This window comes from Tetrao urogallus (genome assembly GCF_951394365.1).
Source record: "Tetrao urogallus genome assembly, chromosome: 8".
In the NCBI taxonomy this organism is placed as follows: Eukaryota; Metazoa; Chordata; class Aves; order Galliformes; family Phasianidae; genus Tetrao; species Tetrao urogallus.
In genome coordinates this window covers 7,087,141-7,108,939 of record NC_136821.1, presented here as the reverse complement: position 1 = coordinate 7,108,939, position 21,799 = coordinate 7,087,141, and the positions used below count along the sequence as shown (strand labels likewise).

The 21,799-nt window shown below is 38.5% G+C and overlaps 1 protein-coding gene across 1 annotated transcript in view; it reads right to left on the bottom strand.

Moving 5' to 3' along the window:
• Positions 1-21,799, bottom strand: part of NCKAP5 (NCK associated protein 5) — a gene marked incomplete at both ends in the record, with an annotated part of 269,418 nt that overhangs the window by 44,386 nt on the left and 203,233 nt on the right. The window contains 5 exons of the mRNA XM_079538815.1: positions 1,094-1,172; positions 5,900-6,077; positions 6,715-10,547; positions 11,024-11,215; positions 14,323-14,427. Coding sequence (XP_079394941.1) covers positions 1,094-1,172; positions 5,900-6,077; positions 6,715-10,547; positions 11,024-11,215; positions 14,323-14,427 — 4,387 coding nt within the window. The remainder of the gene's footprint in view (positions 1-1,093; positions 1,173-5,899; positions 6,078-6,714; positions 10,548-11,023; positions 11,216-14,322; positions 14,428-21,799) is intronic.

Genomic DNA, 21,799 nt, shown 5'->3' with positions numbered 1-21,799 from the left:
TTTCACTTTTCAGGACTTGCACCTATCCAGTTGCAGAATCCCATCATAGTCTTATACTGCATTATTCAAATTCTTACTATTTAGCTATTGCAACAGAGCTAATGTATGGTTCAGTTTCAAAGACTTTAGGGATCTCTGCTGCAAAGACGACAGATTTCATTTGGTTGATATCAGGATTGAAAAGGTTGTACAAGTCAATAAGGCATGTAAATGTTACCCCAAAGTAAAATGTGTTTCAACACAATACCTCTTGTTCAGCCTAACTTGCTGGGTTGACAGCATTAGTGAAAAGAAAGAGCTTCTGGCTAACACAATCACTGACTGTCCTGAAAACACTGAATCAAATTTTAACTACAGTTACAGTCTGCCTGCAAAGGGAACTTGCTAAGGGAGATTCTTCTTTCATTCAGTATCAGAACCTTATAGTGATGACATACTGCTCTAACACAGATCTTAAAAAAAAAATTTCTGCTTTGTCCTCCACTGCTTATTAGATATTTTAAGAAGCACTGAAAGTTCACCTGTGTTAAAAATTAGAGTGTGTCAATCATGTAAAAGGGCTGATGGTGCCACCCTCCTAAAAAGCACATAGCAAAGACAGCTCATTTTCAATAACAACTTCAAGGTCTGCTGAACAGACACCTGGTTTGCTACTCATACTGGGACAGTTTATCACAGTAATTATTCTGCTATTTGGAACTTTATTCTGAACTCTACTCATTCAAGGATAGACTGCAGGGTTACAGTACATCAGTATTATTCGCACTGAAAGCATCGTGCACAACAACCTTAGAGTTAGACCACTGTATGTAACCCACTAGTTTTGGAGACTGAAATGGTATTTCATAGCCAGACTCTTAGAGTCCTTCTATTAAGCACTGCTTTGATCCACAGTTGATAATGATCCACAGATGAGTATGTACATACTCATCTTTTACATAGTTGTGAAATCCGACTACTAAAACGGGAGCTAAATGAATGCTAAAACTGACATCATGTGGGCAAACAAATAAAATAATGAGAATTACACATATTTTTTTTTCCCCAGGAACTGAGACAGCAATAAAATCCAGTGTAAAATATAATGTTGTACCTATCACATGACTCTGACATGTAGTCCTTGTCATGGTGTCCTCCTCTTCTTCTTGCAGGTTTTCTGTGACTACGTTAGCCTGTACAAAAGTGAGGAACATCTGTGACTATGTTTATGTTGCTTCATGATAATTACAGAATATATTTTCAGAAATAAACCGAAGTATCAATGCAGGGTAACTAATATACTTCAGTAGACAGCCTGTCCCATTCTATTAACAATATCAGAAGATGACAACTTTAGCTCCATTAAAAGTCACAACATGCAGCAGTCAAAAAGTACCCTTAGAAAACGAAATTCTTCTAAAAGAAAATTCTTTTTCTTCTTTTTTTTTTTCCCCCTTGATAAAGAATTACACTCAAGACTGCCAATCTTGTACTTGTTTTTCTACAGAAATACCATGTTTGAGATTCTGTTCCAAAAAAAAAAAGCAAACTTATGTGATGTAAAATCGCTGTAATTCAATTTCCAATCATTTAACTTTGGCATTTCTGTTTCCACATCTGTTTAAAAGCATTTTAATTGCTAAACAGAGAAGTAACTTGAATTTAAGAATGCAGTGCACAATAAGAGCTTTTAAGTCAAACTCTTTAAATCTTAAAGTATGTAATCAGGCGGAGGGAAGTGATCCTGCCCCTCTACTCTGTGCTGGTGAGACCTCACCTGGAATAGTATGTCCAGATATGGCGTTCTCAACACAGGAGAGATTTGGACCTGTTAGAGTGCATCCAGAAGAGACATGCACAAATGATCCAAGGGATGGAATACCTTCCCTATAAGGACAGGCGAGAGAGCTGGGGCTGTTGAGACAGGAGAAGGCCCTGGGGAGACTTGATAGTGGCCTTTCAATATCTAAAGGGGGGGGGAGGGGTTATAAGAAGGGGACAAACTGTTCAGCAGGACAAGGGGAAATGCTTTCAAACTAAGAGAGAGGGGATATTTAGACTGCATAAAAGGAAGAATTTTTTTTGCAATAAGGGTGGTGTGGCACTGGCACATGTTGTCCAGAGAGATGGTGGAAGCCTTGGAGGCATTTGAGATCAGGCTGGACCAGGCTCTGAGCAACCTGACTGAGCTGTAGATGGCCCTGCTCATTGCAGGGGAGTTGCACCAGATAACCTTTAAAGGTCCCTTCCTATTCAAAAGATTCTATGATATTCAAACCCCCTAGATTGTTCTGTTCCTCTGCAGTCCTATTTAGAAAGCATATATATAAGGTATCTTCATACAACAGAGTGAAAGCCCCCTGTATTACACTCCATCAGTGGCCATAATTCAGATCCAGGGACATATTTTTCTGCTGTAGTCTATAAATCAAACAGCAATAAAGATACCTGCAGGCTGCAGAGAAAAGGAAAGCCAGGGCTGCAGAAAAAAATATTGCCAAGATCTCAGAAATCTTAAATTGCTTGCTAATCACTACCTGCAGTTTTACTCCACTTACACCAAATTCCTTGTAACATTAAATATATACTCTAATCCAAACCAGTAGAATTTATTATAATTTGCATGGCATATCTTTGATCGTTGTCCATACTTGTCTGGCTTACAGAAGCAGCCCTATTGACCCCTGGTGACTAGCCTCAGTAAGACATGGAAAATTCTCTATTTATAAAAGTGCATTAATAATCTCTTAATCCCAGATATTTGATCTCTTCTGAAATGAGGCTCTATGGAAAATGAGGAGAGTATGTACTCATCTGACATCAAATTATGAATAAAACAATTTCTCACATGTGCAGACCATACGGCAGTCTGTGGCTTGCTACTGATGTGACATTTCAGAATATTAGATAGATTTCTGGATGTTCCCCAAACACACTGAATTACAGACAGGCCCTGCTATCCAAAACTGGTGTCTTGATTTTGGTGCCACACTTCCACTTCACAAAGCAAAGCCCAGGGCTTCTCTAAATTACACTGGGCTGTAATAAAATCACAAAGATGAAATGAAGCAGCGCAGCACAAAAATGATCGTATCTCACCTTAAGCTTCAGCCAAGGACATGAAAAAGTATCGGAGAACGTGGAATATCCTTGGTGTGAGCTAAAGGATTATGTATTTCTGCTGGCTGGCCTTTAGAGCAAAGAGCTTTTCTGATGAACACTAAAGGGAAGTGTATCCCTTTGAAGGTGAATGCACATGGCTGCCATTGGTGGAATATCGCTTTTTCCATAAATTCAGTGGCAGTCAAGCAATAGTGTTCCTTGTATGAACAGAAATCAGAGGTAACTGGTGCGTATGTTATGGCATAATAGCGCCCCAAGCCTTTACCTTTATTTAATTGTCAAAATAAAATGGGCTTTAAAGGAAAAAAAAACAAAAAACAAAAAACTACTGTATAAAATTAATGTTAAAAATGTTATGGCCAAGATTTAAAGTAGTAGATGTATGATATGCAGTTTCTGCACTGAATGCACTTTGCTTTGTTCAAAGAAGAAAAACAAGTCCTCTTAGTTTAGGACTTTCCAAAAGATTCATGTTGTTTTCTCCGAAAGCATTCATTTTGTGATTTTACAAGCAACAAAATGCACAATAGCCATTCTGCCACATGCGACAGTTTTCAGTCACAGCTATCTCCCAGTCCTCTGCAATCTGCTTCAAAGGTAGCAGATACCAAAGGATAACTGAAAATGATCGTAATAAGATGCGTGCACTTTGAATTTACAGACTCTCTATTGTTTTCCTGGCACGAGCTTGGAGGGCGAGATGAAATCTCACATACTGTGGAGTCTTATGGTGCATCTCTTCCCTAAGTTAGCAGTGAGAACAGTAAGCATCTTTTTATTCTCTTTATTCTAGATGTTTTCAGCCTTTTAGCATGAGATATTTCTTTCAGAAACTGAATGACACAAAACCAAAACAGGAAACTCACGAAGATGAAGCACATAATGTAACTCAACTCAAAAAACAATATGAAAAATACCTCCATTCTCAGTGAACAAAAGAGTGAATGGTATAGCATAAGTAATGCCTTTTCCATGTCACAACTATGTCCTTTAAGGCTAAACAGAATAAAGAGGATTTCTTCATTATTTATGTACATTAAGAACAATCTTTGTAGTTCCCTAATAAAATGAAGTGTCTCATTTAGGACTATTATTGCTGCATTTAGAAAGATTTCACAAATTGATAGACAAAAAGCACAGCAAATTATTGCAGCATTAGAAAATAAGAAGAACAGAATTGTAGAAGCAATGTACAGAGTTTTTCATACTTCTGTACATTGAAGATATACCCTAAGCTGTCAGGACCATATTAAATGGAGCATAGTTAAACTGAGTGGTTCTGATAAGGGGCTCTGCTTTGCTATCAAAGTTCTAGATCAGTTGGATTGAATTTCCTGCATATTGCACATTTCCACACTTTCATTCTGTCTCTTTCCTTTCAGTGACACTACAAGGACAGCCTTAGATATGCTTATAATTTGTGGTTTTATAATGCAGGAGACATCTACATTTTCAAAGAAGAGATGATACCACAATAGTCAGGAAGGAAAAGTTTTCCAAAACATTCATTCTGTGCATGTTCCCCATAAGTTTTACAAAATGACCTTGTGGACACTCTTAAGGAAGACATTTGCATTAAATAAAAAAACACTTGCCTGAAGCTGATACTTTAACCTTAAGCATCCTAAACAACAGCAGAGTTGTTCCATTTCCTGTTATGAAGCCCTTTGGAATTTCTTTTATCCTTGAACCACGTCCCAAAGAATTTTTATTCCAAATTCTCCCAAGTGAAATAGTTGCATGTGTTGTACTCCCACAATTCGGCTTTATCACAACAACAAAAATAACAGCCTCAGATTCATGCTCAGGATATATATTTGGCATAAGTTTTCAGATTATTTTGTGAAAGTAGTGATTATTGGTAAGAATTGTCACAATAATATGGTCTGATACCAGGAATGAGATAAGAATGCTCAAGAAGTTAAATCACATAAGATCAAGTTAAAGCATCTCTGTACTCCTCGAGCTTGAACTTTAATGCATTGTTGGAAAGGCACTTGCTAGGCAAGAAATTGCTCACTAAATTCCATGGTTTATTACTAAAAGCTTCCTAAGGAAGGGCATCCATTCAGTTTGACTTCAGGCTACAATCCTAGATGTGTGTATACACTTTTCAAGGTACAGAAAAGTCAGACACACACATAACCTTTCAAGTACCAGCATTAAGCAGCTACCAGAAAATAAAATGATTTTTCTTCTAAATTGCACCATTCCTACTTGCTGGGTAAATTAAATAATCAGGTGTAGTTAGTCCCTTCCTGAAACATAAAACTAGCTATGAGGCATTAACAGGGAGTTATGCTGTGGTACAGAGCCATGGGTCAAATATAAGCTTTTGCTTTTGGAAAATTCCCTCTTAAGTGATGAATATTCCCAAATGTGGTCAAAAGCTTCACCTTTTCCCTGTGAGCGTTGCACTTGTTAGGCTTAATGCTTCCTATAACGCTCAGAGTAACGTTCAACGCTGGCAGGCATGCAATTTTCAGAGAAAGGGGAAAAAATGGAAAAATGGAAAATGGTCCCATTATTTCACTGTATCACAGTATGATTATAACATTGCTGTGCATGTACCTCCACTGAAATTGAATTCCCAGAAGAAGCAGTAGGATCTTCACAACTAGCTCTGTAATCTGGCCTATACTCAAGCTGCCAACTTTTGTATTAATTCACAGTTCTCTAGCTACAGAAAATCATATATAAACAGTTATTATCCTGTTTATCTGTACTGGCAATAAGGAGGAGCACATCCAGAAGTTAAAAAGACGGTAATAATGTTTTCATGGACTAAAGCACTTACCAGGTTCTGATTCTGCATTTCCATATCAGCTTTTGTGTTGCTGTTTTTCTTGTGGTTTCCTTGAGAGCTGATAGAGTTGCTGTGAAGAGAGGAGCCCTGGGAGCTGCCCTTCGACACACTCCTGTAGGAAACATTATTTGATCCACTTTCTGTCTGCTGAGCTGCTTTCTTATCAACTCTGCAGGTAGAGAGTGATTCCTCTGATAAATTACATTGCCCTTCTTCAATCACTCCACTTTTCCATTCCTTTAATGTTTAAAGTAACCTCTCTGTATCTTTCTGTCTCTAGACCTTTGAGTGATAAATGTTTCTAACTAGCCTTGATCAAATCTGTCACTTGCAATTTCAGGTAATATATCAATTTAGTCTTGCACATATAATGATTTATTTTATATTTAGGACTGCTGGGGGGCAAATGTGAAAACACAGTATAGCAATTGCTAAGTTTTCTTGTGACCAAAGGTTATGGTAGGCAGAAATGTAACTAATCCTGATTAATTCCCAAATTTATGTTTGCTGGTTGCAACACATGAAAATGGAAGACATTAAAATATGCATCTAAGTATCCTCTAATTTCAACATATCACCTGCCTACATTCTGGATTTCTGGAATCACCTGTAATTTGCCGTTCTATAATATCAAAGACCTTTGGTTTGGTTAACAAAATAACACGAACATAATTACCATCACCTTAAAGTCCTGATAGTTTACAAAGCGGTTGTTCAGTGCATTCCTAGCCCTAAGGACAACATACGTTCAACTTAGAGTCTAAGGATGCTCTAAAACTTACAGTGCACAACAAAACATCCCATACCTGTTCAAAAGCTCTTTCATAAAACTGTCTTTTGGTAAGTATGTAGCTGAGGTGGACCCTCTGATTTGTTCACATCCAATCTTGCCAGATGTGCTTCGTGATGGCTTCAAAATTTTAAACTCCACAGCATCATCTAAAAAGTCCCCGCTGTCCGTTTCCCTGTTAATTTCATTTTCCACTTCACAGTGTTGTTCAGGTTGCTTTTTTTCTTTTCTTCTCTCTATTTTTGACTGCTTAATTCCAAATCCTGAAACTCTTGGTTCTTTTTTTTCTACCTTTGTTTTAGGAACGTCAGGTTTCCTGCTGCTCAGTGCTGGCAGCTTACTCTTCCGAAAGCCAAACCAACTAGCTATAGAGGGCCCAGTCTTTTGTTTAGTCTCTACAGTAGGAGATTTGTTTTGTTCCTGACCCTTCTGGACATTTTCTTGGATGCACAACATGACCTTCTCCTCTATTGTAGGTTGTAGAGCAGGTGAACTAAAAACATCAGTAACATGAGAGGCTTCTGCTAACTTTAAAGACATCCGCTGTCTCTGTGATTTTATTGCTTCCAGTTTATGTGGACATTTTATTCCACCCAAGCTATGAAATGATGAAATCTGTTTGGAAGATACAGTAGCTGGTGCATCTAACTCCAATTCTGCTGGCAAAACACTTTTTTTATTTAGAGCTTCGTGTTTTAAATTTTCACTGCTTTTCTCACTCTGGACAGATAGACTGCGTGCATCTTTCACAGAAAATGATTTGTTTCCATCATATTTTGAAGTGTTTCGAAATGAGTCTACTTTTGGAGATGATCTGAATGGCAGTTTGCTTGGGCTTCCATGCTGGTTATTGCTATTATTTCCAAGAGAACCTTGTCTAGAGTAAGAATTTTCTGTGTTTTTTGAAGTATTTGAAAGAGTCTCTTGTGTTGCTGCTGACCCAGGAATGACCTTGATTTGAAGTCCTTCCATGGCTGAGTTCTGCCTTGTTAGAGAATTTCCTCTGTCAGAAGTGTTTGTAATGATCTGAGTCCGTACTTTTCCAAGACCTTCTGTCACAAGGGCAGATGACTTTTCTCCTGTATGAATGCTGAAACTCTGACTTCGAGCTTTCGCTCCATTCATGCCCAGAGCTGGTTTCAAGTGTGACTTGTTGCTAGAAGAAAAAGATCTCTTAACTAATTTTCTTTCTAATTCATCTACTCTGTCTACCACCAAGCTGTCATTTTCATGTGAATGAGGTGATGCCGTATCCATACTAAGTCTCACAGTAAAATTATCTTTTATTTCATTATCAGACTTAGAGTCTTTTAATTCAGCACCCATTGCACTTTTGGTGGCTGCACATTCATTTTGCTTGTACTTAGTTGTACTCACGTGGCTTTTGGAAGCTGCATTTATACTATCTTTTTCCTGCTTCCCTGGGACGGTGGAGCTCTTTCGGAGAAGTTGAGGAGATTTGACAAATAATTTCAGTCCTACAGGAAGACGGGTTTTCACTCCTTTCTCATTAGAGTTTTGCGTGGCATTTGCAGTGTCACTACCATGAAACAGTGTTGACAATGGAGAATTATTTACCTGAGATAGCAAGGGCTCACTCGCACTTGTTGTATGACATTGAGGAGTTGCTGGGAGAATGTTTGGCATCTTTTGTGGCTGATCAACCCCACTGTCACTGGAAATATCCTTCTTGCTGGAATGTGCTTCTTGTGAAGTGATTTCCAGTGATGGACCCAGAGGATTGGACCTGCCTGTCTGAGAATCTGTGCTCAGAAACTCACGGTTCCTGTGGAGACCCATCTGATTAGTGTTTTTTAGGCAGACTTGCTTTGTGAAAACTTTGGAAAGTCCTTGGCATGCACTACGGGGTTGCTGAGATATACATTTATTTTGCATAATTGCTTCAGAATTTTCTTGAAGGTAAGATAACTCAATTTTGGCCCCAGAAGATACACTTTTTGCTTGCATATCATGACCAGATTGATTATGGATGCCAGAGTTTGCAGTTCCCTTTAATGATGATGATTTCAGTATATTTTTTGCTGTTTCACCTGAAATAGCTCCTCCTAACTTCATAGCTACAGGTGGTGAATGAGCATAATCAGGCCGAATCAATAGGGATGTTGACCTGCCTGGAGGAAGGGGTGGGGATGGCGACCTGGCTTCTACATTTGCTAAATCATGATTAGAGTCTCTAGTTGGAGGTTCTCCATAGTCAGTAGGCTCTATAAGGTGCTGAGGCAACAGTGGTGATGCTGGACTCTGACTCTTTGGGTACTTTGTCCCATTGCCTCTGCCCGGACGCTTTGAGCTGGGCAGGGGGTGGGCAGGGGGCTTTGGAATCTGGAAGTCGACTTTTGAATCAAAATTACGAGGTGGACTTTGTGCCTTTTTGAGTCTTGAAAGCTTTACAGGTGGCAGAGCAGGTGATTTTTCAAGGGTTGCAGAGGTCACTGATGTAGCTGCAGGTGCCTCCTCACTCTCTGTCATCTTGTTTTTTTGTGGAGAAAATTTACCTCTGCTGGGTATTTTAGTCAAGATTGGCTTTTGATTGATTCCTGCATGAACAATGGGACTTGAATTGGTCTTGTATGATACATCATACACTGGCTTCACTATTTTTTGTTGTGGGGCATTTTGCAGTATTACTCTTCCACACGGTGAAGATTCACTGCAGGTCATGGAGACAACTGTATTTTTATTCCCTGTATTATCTTTGAGAGGCTGTTTCTTAGTTTTGTCTTCAGGTCCTTCCAAAGCAGTGTAGTCTCTAGCATTTGCTCCTGTCTGCAAATTAGCTATTCCCTGAGATATAAGTTCAGTATATTCTGCACTGGACCTACTTTCTGGTTGGTTGATTGATATCTCATTTCGTGTTACAGTGACAACTCCAATTTGATGTGAGCTGAATTCAATGGGCTCACCATCCTCAGCATCAAATATTACTGTAATGCACTCCTCAGAAGAAGTTTTTTTTATGACTTTTTGTTGTTTAATGAAATTACATGTCTTTGGCCTAATATCTGAGTGAACAGATGTCTGTCTTTCCTCTTTGTCACTAGGTACAAACTGAGAATTCTCCGTGACTATGAGCTCGTCAGAGTTCTTTGTGTACTTCTCAGTAAAAGGAGTTGCTAATAAATCTGATGGACTTTTCTCATCACTGCTTTCTATATGCAATTCATCCAAGACTTCATTGTCATCAGTATCTGAAAGCTGAAAATTAAGGTCCTTCCAGCCTATATTAGCAAGGCTTTGATCTAACTGTAAATCAGGCAGCTTTGTTCTGGTGCATGATTCTACTTCCGCCTGAAATCCACTGACAAAACTAGTCAATTTTTCTGGTCTTTCCTTTGAATTAAAATATGAACTTCTTTCTGGAAAATGTTTCCTATTAGGATCCCAGTGAAAGAGACTGTCAGAAACACTGTGAGTTAATTTATTACAATAGATCCTGCAGTCTTTGCTTGGTACTTCCTGCAGCAATAATAAAGATGAAGAATCATCATCCGCATCATCATGTGAATCTGAATCATAAGAGAAAGTTTTGTTATGTTCAGTGCAAATACTTCCTATTTCCATTGGCTTACAGTGAGTCTGCTCATGATGGCTGCCACATTTAACTCCAGGGGAATATATTCCTTCGTTGGAGTTCATGCAATCTTTGTAACCCCATTTTGATATTACTGAAGGTGATTCAAGTAATACTTTTTGCCTCTGTAATTTCTTCAGTCCTTCTAGGATATGGTTTTCCTTGATACGAGTTGGAGGCAGATCATCTGCAGGACTAGAAAGGTTGCTTGGGAGTGAAGAACCAATGCTTATTCTTTTATCCCAGCTCACGGATGACTGTAAAAACAAAATAAAACTCACATATTATTCACAATTGCTTTTAATAAGAAATGTTACAATTTTATTAAAGAAATTTAGGAGCACATAGTACATGCTATTTTATTCATTGCTATTAACAGCAATCTTCTTTTTTAATATAGGACTTCATACTGGTGTGAAGGCCACAGTGGAATTAAAACCTTTAGGAAGGAAAATGTGAATGGAAGGATTAAGATAAAGAAGGAGAAGAACAATTTGGATTGTGAAAAACAGAATAAATGTCAGAATAAATGATGAGACTGTGAGCGAATTGGAGTGATAAGGGAATTGTTAAAAAGAGTTAAAAGGGAAGAGAGAGAAAGGAAGGGAGATAGAAGGGAGAGAACTCCTACTGAGTTTTTTGACAAGTGTTTTAAATGTGAAAGAAAGAAGAAAAAAAAATATTTCTGAAAGTCATCGTAAGCTAATAAATGAAGCAAGTTAATTTGATTTACCCTTTTGCTGCATGTCTTCCCATCATTCCAAGTGTAGGAGGAACCACTGGAATATTCACTGCAAGCACTTGAAAGGGAGAGTTCACTGCTACTGCAGCTGCTCCGGGGATATAGGCGGTTAGGACCTGTCACATTTAATTGACTGTGGCATTTCAAGACAGGTATAGTGGATTTCACATTCTGTTGGCATTCCTAAAACATGAGAAGAAACAGAAATATCTTATGGCTGGAAAAAGATCATTTAACTTCTGCCTGATTAAGAAGGACAAAGACAAGCCAAGTAAGCTACTTACACATTCCTATTAGGCCATTAGTGTCTGGTGAATTTAATGCAGAGAACTAAATTAAAAATTGCCAGTATTTTCATTTGTCAGGGGGAAAGCCATGATCCTTCATGTTTTCTTTTTTATTCTTGAGCCAGTGTTCTGCTCTTCCTTTGCTAAAGACTATTGAGTCTGCTTGAATTATGCTTTGTATATAAGCAGCATGTTCCAGTTAGATACAGAAAACAAAGTTATAAGAATACAAGTACATCTTGACAACTGCATTATAGCCCTAGAATGTAACAGATGAGGCTGTATACCCTGGACAAGGTAAATTAATTTAGTATCCCAACCAGAATGCCCACTGAGAATGGAATCTCTCCATTACAGTCTAATTTTGGTTTCCTATCTAGTTCAAAGCTTTGTCTAAGAAACTCTCTGACGTAGGACAATACATCTTTGTGTCACCTGCAGACAGCTGAAGCCTCTTGCTTATGCAATTTATTGACACTTTATGGCTGCCTTTAGTACTTGTGTAGTTATCGCCCCTCTCCAAATGCAATTTCAGCTGACTGTGACTAAGTGCCAGCTTTGAGGAAGAGAGTAATGAAGAGCAGATAGCACTTTAGGTAAAATATTAAACCTCTGTAGGAGTATCTAGGATGCCTTTAATTTGTTTTCAAACTAATACTCTTCTGCCTAACAATGTTAGATCTTCTTTAATGTTAAGTGCCTGCACCATTCTGTTAGGCAATTTTCCAGTTTCCTTACCAAATCAGACACCTTTTTAATTACCAGTAGCAAAAAACAGAATGGCACAACTCTATACTTTTTATAAAACTTTGCTGTGAATTTCATTAAGAAAGAACATGATTGTGCAGCCTCAAAGAATATTTATGATTTCTGTACTGGGACATGGACCCAATCCATTTTGCTGAGATTAAAAATTTACCTTCATATTTAGAAAATGCAAAGTCCACAAAAAATTTACTAAAACTGTATGTGCAATACACAGCTGCTTCATGCAGAAATGAAAATGTATAGTTTGTAGGCACTTCTCATGCACTAACATTTTGTTGTACTTTTCCTAATTTCTTCCATTTATTCCTCCACAACCTTCCATTTATTATTACTAGGGTTGAACCTTTTTGGAGTTAAATGGGTGAGAGCAGAATTTTTACTGCTAAGGAGTTCATCAGTACAGCTATTCATTGCTCAGCTGACATAATAATGTTCTGGTTTTGACAAACATAACTACAGGGCAAGTCATTACTCTCTGTCACAGGCAAAACCTATGAATGGGAAAATCATTTAGAGGTAGCAAGAGCACATTTCACCTCTGGGAGTTATTGGTACATGTCCTCCTAAGAAGTCAAATGGATGCTGGAGGAACAGCCTTTAAATCTGTTGGCTCTGGGAAGAGCACATGCTTCAGCATCAGAGGCAGGATGATGCCTTTGTTTTTAGCTTTGAAACAGATTTTCTTGCTTTGTGGAGACAAGTTATTTCTGCCATTGTGATTCCCATGGGAGACCCCTTATCAGCTGTTACATCTATCACACCTATGATGGTGTCATGTCCAGCAGGGCTGACTGTATAGAGGCCAATGGCAATACATGCTTGTCCTAGCTGTTTCGGATGTGGCAATGGAAAAACCCGCCACGTCAAATACTGCCCTTTATACTATGCCACATCCCAGTCAACTGAAGAGAAGGATGTCTGTAAAATCCTTCCCTATAAGAATACTCTGTCAGAGAAGGGCAGAGACCTCAGCATACTGAGGAGTTTGCCTTCCTTTCCTGTTACCTTCAGTTAGTCTGCAGGCCTGGCCATCACTTTACTTTGTTTCCCTTGAACCAAAGGATGAGAAAGGTATTTGCTCCTGTAGTTTTAAAAGCATGAAAAACATATCTAAGCAAAGCAAAAGAAGAGTTTGTCTCTGAAATCATCTTTATTGTTGGAGAGATGAGAAAATGTGCAAAAACATCACAGTGTTAGAGATTTTGAAGCAGAATATCCAGCTCCCTTCTGGATTAATTTGAGACTACCATAAAAGGACTGAAATTTTCTCTGGCAATTTGCCTGTATTCTCTAAACTCTCTCAGAAAGTACTTTAAATTGTATGTTTATGATGCATTAATTAAATACATTTAACTTGAACATAGGTTTGTTAAATGACATGGTGAAATTTTAATTTTTTAAATTATGACTTTAAAATCATTACCTTTAACAAAATGAGAGTACAAAGTCCTGAATATAATATTACAATTTAAATACATAATTTTTTGCCAGGCATCACAGAAAACTGAAAGAATCAGACTACAAAAGAGACAAAACTACTTATTTAGAAAATCCTAACCTGAAGGCTTAATTACATGTTATGCAAAGGGTTGTTAGCATTTTTGTGAACCTTTGAAACAATGCCTTTTCATTACAATAAGCACTACAAAGGAGATCACATTTTTGTTGACATTACTATACTTCAAGATCAAAGGCACGCACAGGTTCAACGTTCTGTTCTTGTTCTCTTTATTCCTCTCTATCTTCATGTGCTTTTGTTTTCTAAGCTACTTTTCTCTTTGACAATGAAACATGAAAGCCACACTGGCTAACATTTTGCCAAATAAGCACAAAGCTAAACCCATCAGAAAAAAAAAAAATGCAGAGCCCATGAATTTTTAAAAGTTCATACATAATATATCATAAAAGTGGATGAATAATATGGTGCATGGGCTTTAATAAAAAGCTCCTTGACCATTTCTCACAGATTCTGAGATGTAATCAATACCCAGAAAGGTATCTTGGGGACATTACCAAGATTTATGCTTTTTTGCACAGAGTGACACTATCTGCTTACTGTATCAACTGAGGATACAATATTGAATTTCTGAGAACAGAAGGAAGAAGAAGTATTGTTATCTGCCTCAACAGTGTTTCAATTCAGAGATCAGCTTTATGCTTCATCCCTGACATCAGACTTCTAAGGAGAAAAGGAGGGGTCCAAACGTGGGATACAAGGACAGCACAGAAACTCACATGAATCTGAGCATCAGCAGGTCGCAACTGCACTGAGCTTCTGTTCCGTTCTACTTCTGACAGCAAATCTCCAGATGAGAGGTCTAGGATGCGCGAATGGAGTTTCTGCAGGGGGGGTAGAAGGGAATAAGCAAAGCATAAGCATACGTCAAGTATGCAGCAGATCAGCATTGTTAAAATTCCAAAGTCTGCGGTTAAATTTCAAGGGAAATAAAGACCCCGAGGTAAAAGAAGATTTGTTCTAATTCAAAATGCTGCTGGTTATGCATGTTTTGTCCAGGATTTCCTGTGTGAAGAACAGGTCGTTCTTCATCTAAAACAAACTGTACTTTTTCTCCTAATCTCTGCTTTGTAATTTACTACTACTTAATATGCAACGATGACAAATGAACAGGAGTCCCACTACTCTCCATAGAATTTGACAAGTTTCAGGGAAAAAGCATAAAAATGAACTACGAAATTAACATTTATAAATCAATCAACATGTTAACGTTGTTTATTTACAAGCTGCTACACCGTGAGTGAATGATTGCAAAAGTGACCCTATTTTTAAACAGCATTGATCTGCTGAAGGCTTCCCTTGCACACATTTTAACTCAAAGTCATTAATGTCATCTGTTAGGAACAATTAATGTGAATAGAAAATAATTGCATCAGGGAATGAGGGACTCAGAGGATTTTGTGCATTAATATTCAGATGCTGTTCGATTATACACACAGTTCTTTCCTTCAGTTTTGCTTGGAAGGATGACTAAGCTGGTGCCACTTCCTCCACATTCACCTGTATCGTAATTACTAAGGCTTTCAGTACGCATTAAGCCTGATTTGTTTTAATTGCAGTTTCAATAGAATCCATGATTTATGTGAATGCCTCAGCCAATGGCTTAGAAAAAGAAAAGAAATATCTGCAGTCTTGTCAGTCATTGGACCAACATATCATCTAACATAACAGGCAGTATAAATCTTATTCACAGTCCACTGAAAACAATGAAAAAGTACTTTAAGAGAAAAAACAGACTCTCACACTTAAGGAATTTGGATCAGGCTCTTGAAATTTTCCCAATAATTCCCCAAAGCTGCAGTCTTGGAGATCACATCTACCATCTCCTGTGCACCTGAGGGCTCCACGAGGAGGAGCAAACAGCACAGCCACCGCTGTGGCACTGCATTGGGTCCTTGACAAAGGATGTAGACTCCAGAGGAGGCTTGTTGAGACTGAACGCATGGCATCACCCTGCCTACCTCAAAAACTTGGTAAAAGAGAAAAAAGGAACCTGTAATCACTGAAGACTGTGCAGTAGTTGTAGTGCTGAGGCAGTTCTTTGCAGTTATGCAATATATCTCATATCCAGGTACACCTCTAATCTACAGAACTCACTAATTAGTAATCTGGAAGTCATTTCTCAAGAGCTACACATTCATCCAGATTCTATGCATTGACTCTTAGGATATATGTTGCAGAAAGATTATGGCAAATAGTTTCAATGATCAATGCTCTGTAAAGTCATATTTTGTCCAACATGTTGTTGAGTAGATTAAAATGCTACAAGCACTCAGTATCCAATACACATTTTATTATAAATACTAACTACATCCAGTTTATGTGTTTTTTAGCACCAATGGTGCACATCCCCTAGTTTTTCAGTGCATAACCTTTAAAATGTTATTACTAGAGTTATTGTCAGCTGTTTGCTCAAGATTTAAGCTCCAGGTAAAATGCTTTTCCAAGCACACAGATTTACTGACTTAGTACATGTGCTTGGCAATAGTTCCAATTGAACCACCAGAAAATTCCACTGTTTTCAGCAACAGGAGAAACTGCTGTTAGGAACAAATGTTGTACTTGCTCTTAGCAGAGGAATTACTTTCTCCAATGTAACTAGTTACAAGATTATGGCTTCCAGAGATTTTTAGTGTGAGTTACTATAACTGGATCTGGTAGAGCTGATGATAGGGAGCATCTGAGATGAACGAACAATTATACTTGAACATTTATTTTCCCAGAAATATTTTAGAAATAGTGCTATAGGAGTTTAAAGCTGTAAAACTGTGTTCTCATTTTTTCCAGCAAAGCAATTTAAATACTTCATTTCTTAAATGGGAACATTTAAGAGTAAAGGAAACAAAATACAACTTGTAATGTCATCCAAAGGGACTTGTTGCGCTGCTGTTATCGTCCCTATCAGCTCAAAGAGCAGAGGCCAGCCCATCTGGACATAACACCTTTGAGCAGGCAAAAAATCCAAACAGTTCCGACCAGAGAGCTGGTGAGGAGATACAGCTCAGCAGAGCATGCTGCAAACAGCCTGGAGCTACTGCTCTAAAGATGTGTAATGTGATTATATTTCTGCATCAATGAAAGATCATCGCACTGGAAATATTCCCTCCACATTTATGCAAAGACACCAACAGACACAAGGCCAGCACGAGGACTATCGTTAGCAAACAGCACAGCAAAGTTGGAGACCATTAATTAAATAAAGTCACACGGCACTGAAGCAAGTCATCCAATTACAAAAGAAAATGATAAGAAAATTGTTGTTCTTTCACTTTTTTTTTTCTTCTTCCTTCTCCATCTTCTAATTCAGAAATGGTGAAAACTCTGCTAAAAGAATCTCCTTAATGAATCTTCACTTAAAAGAAAGCAACAGACTATGCTAAGTACACATCTTAATTCTGATTTCTTCTCGGATAATCAACGTGTACTGGTTTATGGCTGTTTCAGATGATGGCCGCATAACCACACCAAGGAGTTATGCTGCCTTGACAATGGTGCAATATTAAAATCCGTGCTGATGCTATCAGGATGCAGTGCAACAAAAGGCAGGCCAGGCTGACTTCCACAGAAAAGATGTCAGTTTAAATAAATACTTAAATTCAAAATGAAGCACTGTAACTATAGATCCAAGCCACCCACCCCATCTATGGGCACTGAAGTAGCCAGCAGCCTGTGTAACAACAAGGGGAAACCACCACAGCTGCTCTGAGAGCAGACACCAGCATGGAAGTGAATGTGGCATGGGCTGGACCAGCTCGCTTAGAAATAATTGCCCTGCTTGGAGTGGTGCTGGGGCAGGCACTGACTAAAAGCTGACAGGAGGTGGCTAGGCAGGACCTGCATCTCTAGGGAAGGCCAGGGGAGCAGTGGGGCCTCCTGGGGCCATAAGCTTGTGGTATTTCCCAGGCTGTACTGCCACAAGGTTCTTTCTGGCTTGCTTGTGTTTTTAGCCAAGACGGAGTGACACGGCTGAAAGTTGAGATTAATTCCCGTAACCCACATCAAAACAAAACAAAACGAACAAATTTAGGCAGAAACCCATTACACCAAGAGCAATAGGAAATACAATTATCTGGCAGCAGATAACTGATCCAGCAGACAGAGACCTGACCTGTCCCCCCAGCAACGTCCTTATTAAGGCTCTCGAGGAACATAGAAGAGGACTGCTGCCTCCTGGCATGCGGCAGCATTACTGACAGACTCCACAGTGCATCCTGACTGTGTCTGTGCAGCGTCTCTATCTGTTTCCATCTCCTCCTTGAAATCTCTAATGGCCTGCAAGCACCGCCAGAACAATTTCCAATGAATTACACCAAACTGTATATGACTCTCCAATATTGGATGAGTTAATTGCTATTAAATCAATTGGCTTTGCTTTTCTCACGTGAGCCAAAGTCAATCATTCAGAAGAAAGAAACTCTCGAGGCTCTCAGAGAGACATTTTTATCCTGGTGGAACAGCCTGTAAATGTTTGTTGGGTGCACATCACTACCTCCATCTCTGCTGTTCACTGGGGCACCACCAACTGACAAATGACGCTTTGGGCTTTTCTCCCATGTAGCCCAACTATTGCAATTGGATTGGCAGGGAATACCTTTTCTGCAGCCCTCATTTGTAATAATTCTCTACACAAAGAACCCAAAGGCAGCAACACAGCAGCTCCAATCCTAGCTCTGCTGTACTAAACAAGCAAGGCTTGGTAACTATAAAAAATACGCAAAAAGCGTGCAACACAATTTGTACTGATACAATGACCTCTTTAAAGATGTGACAGAGGCACAAGAACTCTTGCTAGGTGATTGACTTTTTCACTGCCTGACTTGTTACACTCTTCCTGCTCCTTTGTTCAACTTTAACTGCTAAACCCATCCAAAGCAGAGTGCAGCTATGAATTAGTCATTCCCAGGGATTCACACCAAGGGAAACAGCAAGACCAAAAGAAAAGAGAAAAATGAGTGAATAGGAACAATTTACTTAATACTCGCTTATGCAGAAATATCATGTTCTGAAGTCCTTAAATATTTTTCAGGCCTTAGATGCCTTCCAGAGGGGATGTTCAGATGAAGGTGAGATGACATCTTTTACCTCTTGTATCAGATGTTAGCTAGATTAAGAATATGAAGTGTGAACTTCTCATATCCTTACTACTCTGAAATAAAGGAGAATTAGGCATAAGGAAAAATAATACAATGAAGTTCTGCCTCTGAAACTAGAAATAGGCTTTGCTTTTAAACAAATCAGAATCTGTAATACATACGGTTTTGGCATGTTGTAAATCTGCTTTCTATACAGAGTAGAACAAATGGTTGTCAGCAACATAATAGCCAAATGTGAAACAAGTGAAAACTGCATTAAGATGCTTCTGTTGTATATAATTCTAACAATCACTAACTTTGGAAATGTACTTGAAATCATGTACTGTGTGCGCACAGCAGTGCCTTCTGTCTTATTGTTTGTAACTGATGCAATGAAAATAAAATGATAATTATCGCAGCTCTTGAAAGTTATATATTTAATAAAAAATTCAGCATTATGCTCTACTTTCCTACTATTCACATCCTATAAACAGAGCTTTTCAAAGTTTATAATGACAACAGCAATTGGCACACTGAGCCTTTTCTGCTAGTAAATCAGCTTGGTTAAGAACTCGCCCTCATCTTTCCTGCTGTCTGTTGCCTGTGTAGACAGGTGGCTTCCTAGCAGAGTTCTTGTGCTTTGTACATGTCATCTCATACTCTCTTTTATACCTATATACTTCAGGGTAATTTCAAAGACACCTCATTGTGGAAATATCCATGTTTTTTTTCCTCCTAATTCTCTAGTAATACATTTTACAACCATCATTTATCCTAACGGTGTGAAGTTACTTTTGACTTCTCTCTCTTAAATTTTAGACTAACACAAATTCCAGAATCATGGTGCTTCAGCTGAAGAATTCAGCATGTCTTCAAGAAGCATTCCCATCCTCAGTATCACTTTTCAGGAGTGCCTTTACATCAAATAAGGTCCCTTGTATTTCTGCCCAGAAAAAGGCAGTTAATAAAATGATTTTTTGCAATTGTTCTGAAAACACAACATAGCCATCATATAAGCTGCACTGAAATGACCATATTGCTGTTTGCTTTCCTGTATCTTTAACAAACATACTATAAAGAGCTCAACTTTTAGAGGACTATGTGAGACATACTTAGATTTGTATTTTCACTTGTACATATAGCAAAAGCAACCGATCAACTTGTACCTTGCATTTCCTTAAGGACCAAAACTGTACATCAACAAGCAGCCAGGAAAAAGGAAATGACAGGGTATTAGTGAAGAGCAGGAACAATTAGAGGATTGCAGAGCGTCGCCTAGAGAAAGTGAATAAAGCTCTGCAGCATGAGTAACAGGAGTCAGTCACAGGAAATAGCTGCAGCACACGCACTGTGCAGCAATTCATCAGCAAGCCTTGCTGTTGGGCCATGGCAAATCATGCATGGAGAGGGAAACTAGCAGCCTTTGTCTTTTCAAAATAGTCCTCCCTTCCCCTAATAATATGCTCATCACTTAGATGTCCAGAAGCTGCTAATATAGAAGTCTGTAGAAGCAAGCACATGCAACATCAGACTGTAAAGCCAATGCCTTATACTGAACTATTTTTTCTCTTTCCCTGTTGTTTCAAGGCACCATTCCTAATAGATCAAGCAGCTAGCAAAGGTACTTGATATCTTGCAGAAGTACACAAAACATAAAATCATCCAGTTCAGCCTGGAACAGACAATGCAAACCAGGATTCTTACCCAGTAACCAGCACACATATGTTGTCTTTCACTTTAAATATGCTGTTATGTCTTAAGGTCTCCCTGATGGGTTAACTGAAATTCTTTGACCCAGATGTTGCTGCTAGGGCTCTTAACAGCTATATCATGGGAGACATGCCACTACAGCCGCTTGGATTGATTTTTGGTGGGAGCCGAGGGTGAACCCACAGGGAGTGAGCCTCAGGACAGCTTTTAGAGCAGCAGGAGCATGCAGCCAGAGAGCATCATTTATCGGTCTCACCAATACACAGCAGACACAGACCTGCAGTACAGCTCAGCATTAAGAGGGAAGTGTTATACAAAACATGAATATTAAAGGATTAACTATAAAATACACATCTTGGTAAGCTACAGCATTTCTTAACACAAAAAAGCTAGCCTCCAGCTATTCCAGAAATTTCAAGTCAAGCAGATCTGAATTTCCTATTAATCTAATAGAAGTAATTCTATACAAGTTCTACTTTGCCTTTTTCTTCCCCATTTGCTTTGGTTGTTTCTCCCACCACCAGGCTGAAGATGCTAAAAGAACTTGAAATCTGGTGAAGCAGCAGATGCTAGACTTTACATTCAAGTGCAGCATTAACAGTGGTTTGTCAGTTTTGCTGGCAAATCCTCCAGGCGAGTTTACTGAGACAACTGACAACATCCAAGACAAAAGTACAAGGGGATGATTTTACAAACATTTGTATAGAAGATTAGGGTGTTAAAACTACATCAGAAAATCCTGTTAACAAGGCAAATCCAACACAAAAAAGAAAACAAAGGTTCCACTTGCATTTGCTTCAGATTTTCCAGGCTTGCTGCTCTCCGTTTTTACCAAGCCATTCAGAGACAGGCAAAAAACAGTGAATTAGATTCCAAAGTAAGAAACTCAGAGAGTTGAAAACTTATATCCTAGGGTATAAATTGGGAGGTATTAAGCAGACATTTGATGCATAAACATAAATAACATAATCTCTCTGAATTCTTCAGAGATTTGACAACATTGCTGTAAGCCTAAAATTACTCCCCTTCCAAATCCCTTAGTTTTATTAATTTTTATAAACTTTTAAGTAAAAGTTGCATTGAAAGACACAAAGTAATCCTTTCTGATCCTAGCTTTCATTTTATAATTCTATCAGTGTTTTCAAGCTCTGAGACTCCAAAGTGCTTTCTATTTAACAGCACAATGGTAGAAGCCTGTAAATATTGCAGTAATAATAAATTGAGCTAATTTAATTTCTTATGAAAATGTCTGTGTAAAGTTCCCTGTGGTCTGTAATTACTGTAAAGTCAACAGTTTACATCAATGACCTGGTAATCAGCCAGATAGAATGTAAACAATGAAATGTTTTCAATGAGCTTTCTCAAGGAAGACCCCTCAGAGTATGGCAAAGCAGAGGTCTGGCACCTAGTGTAG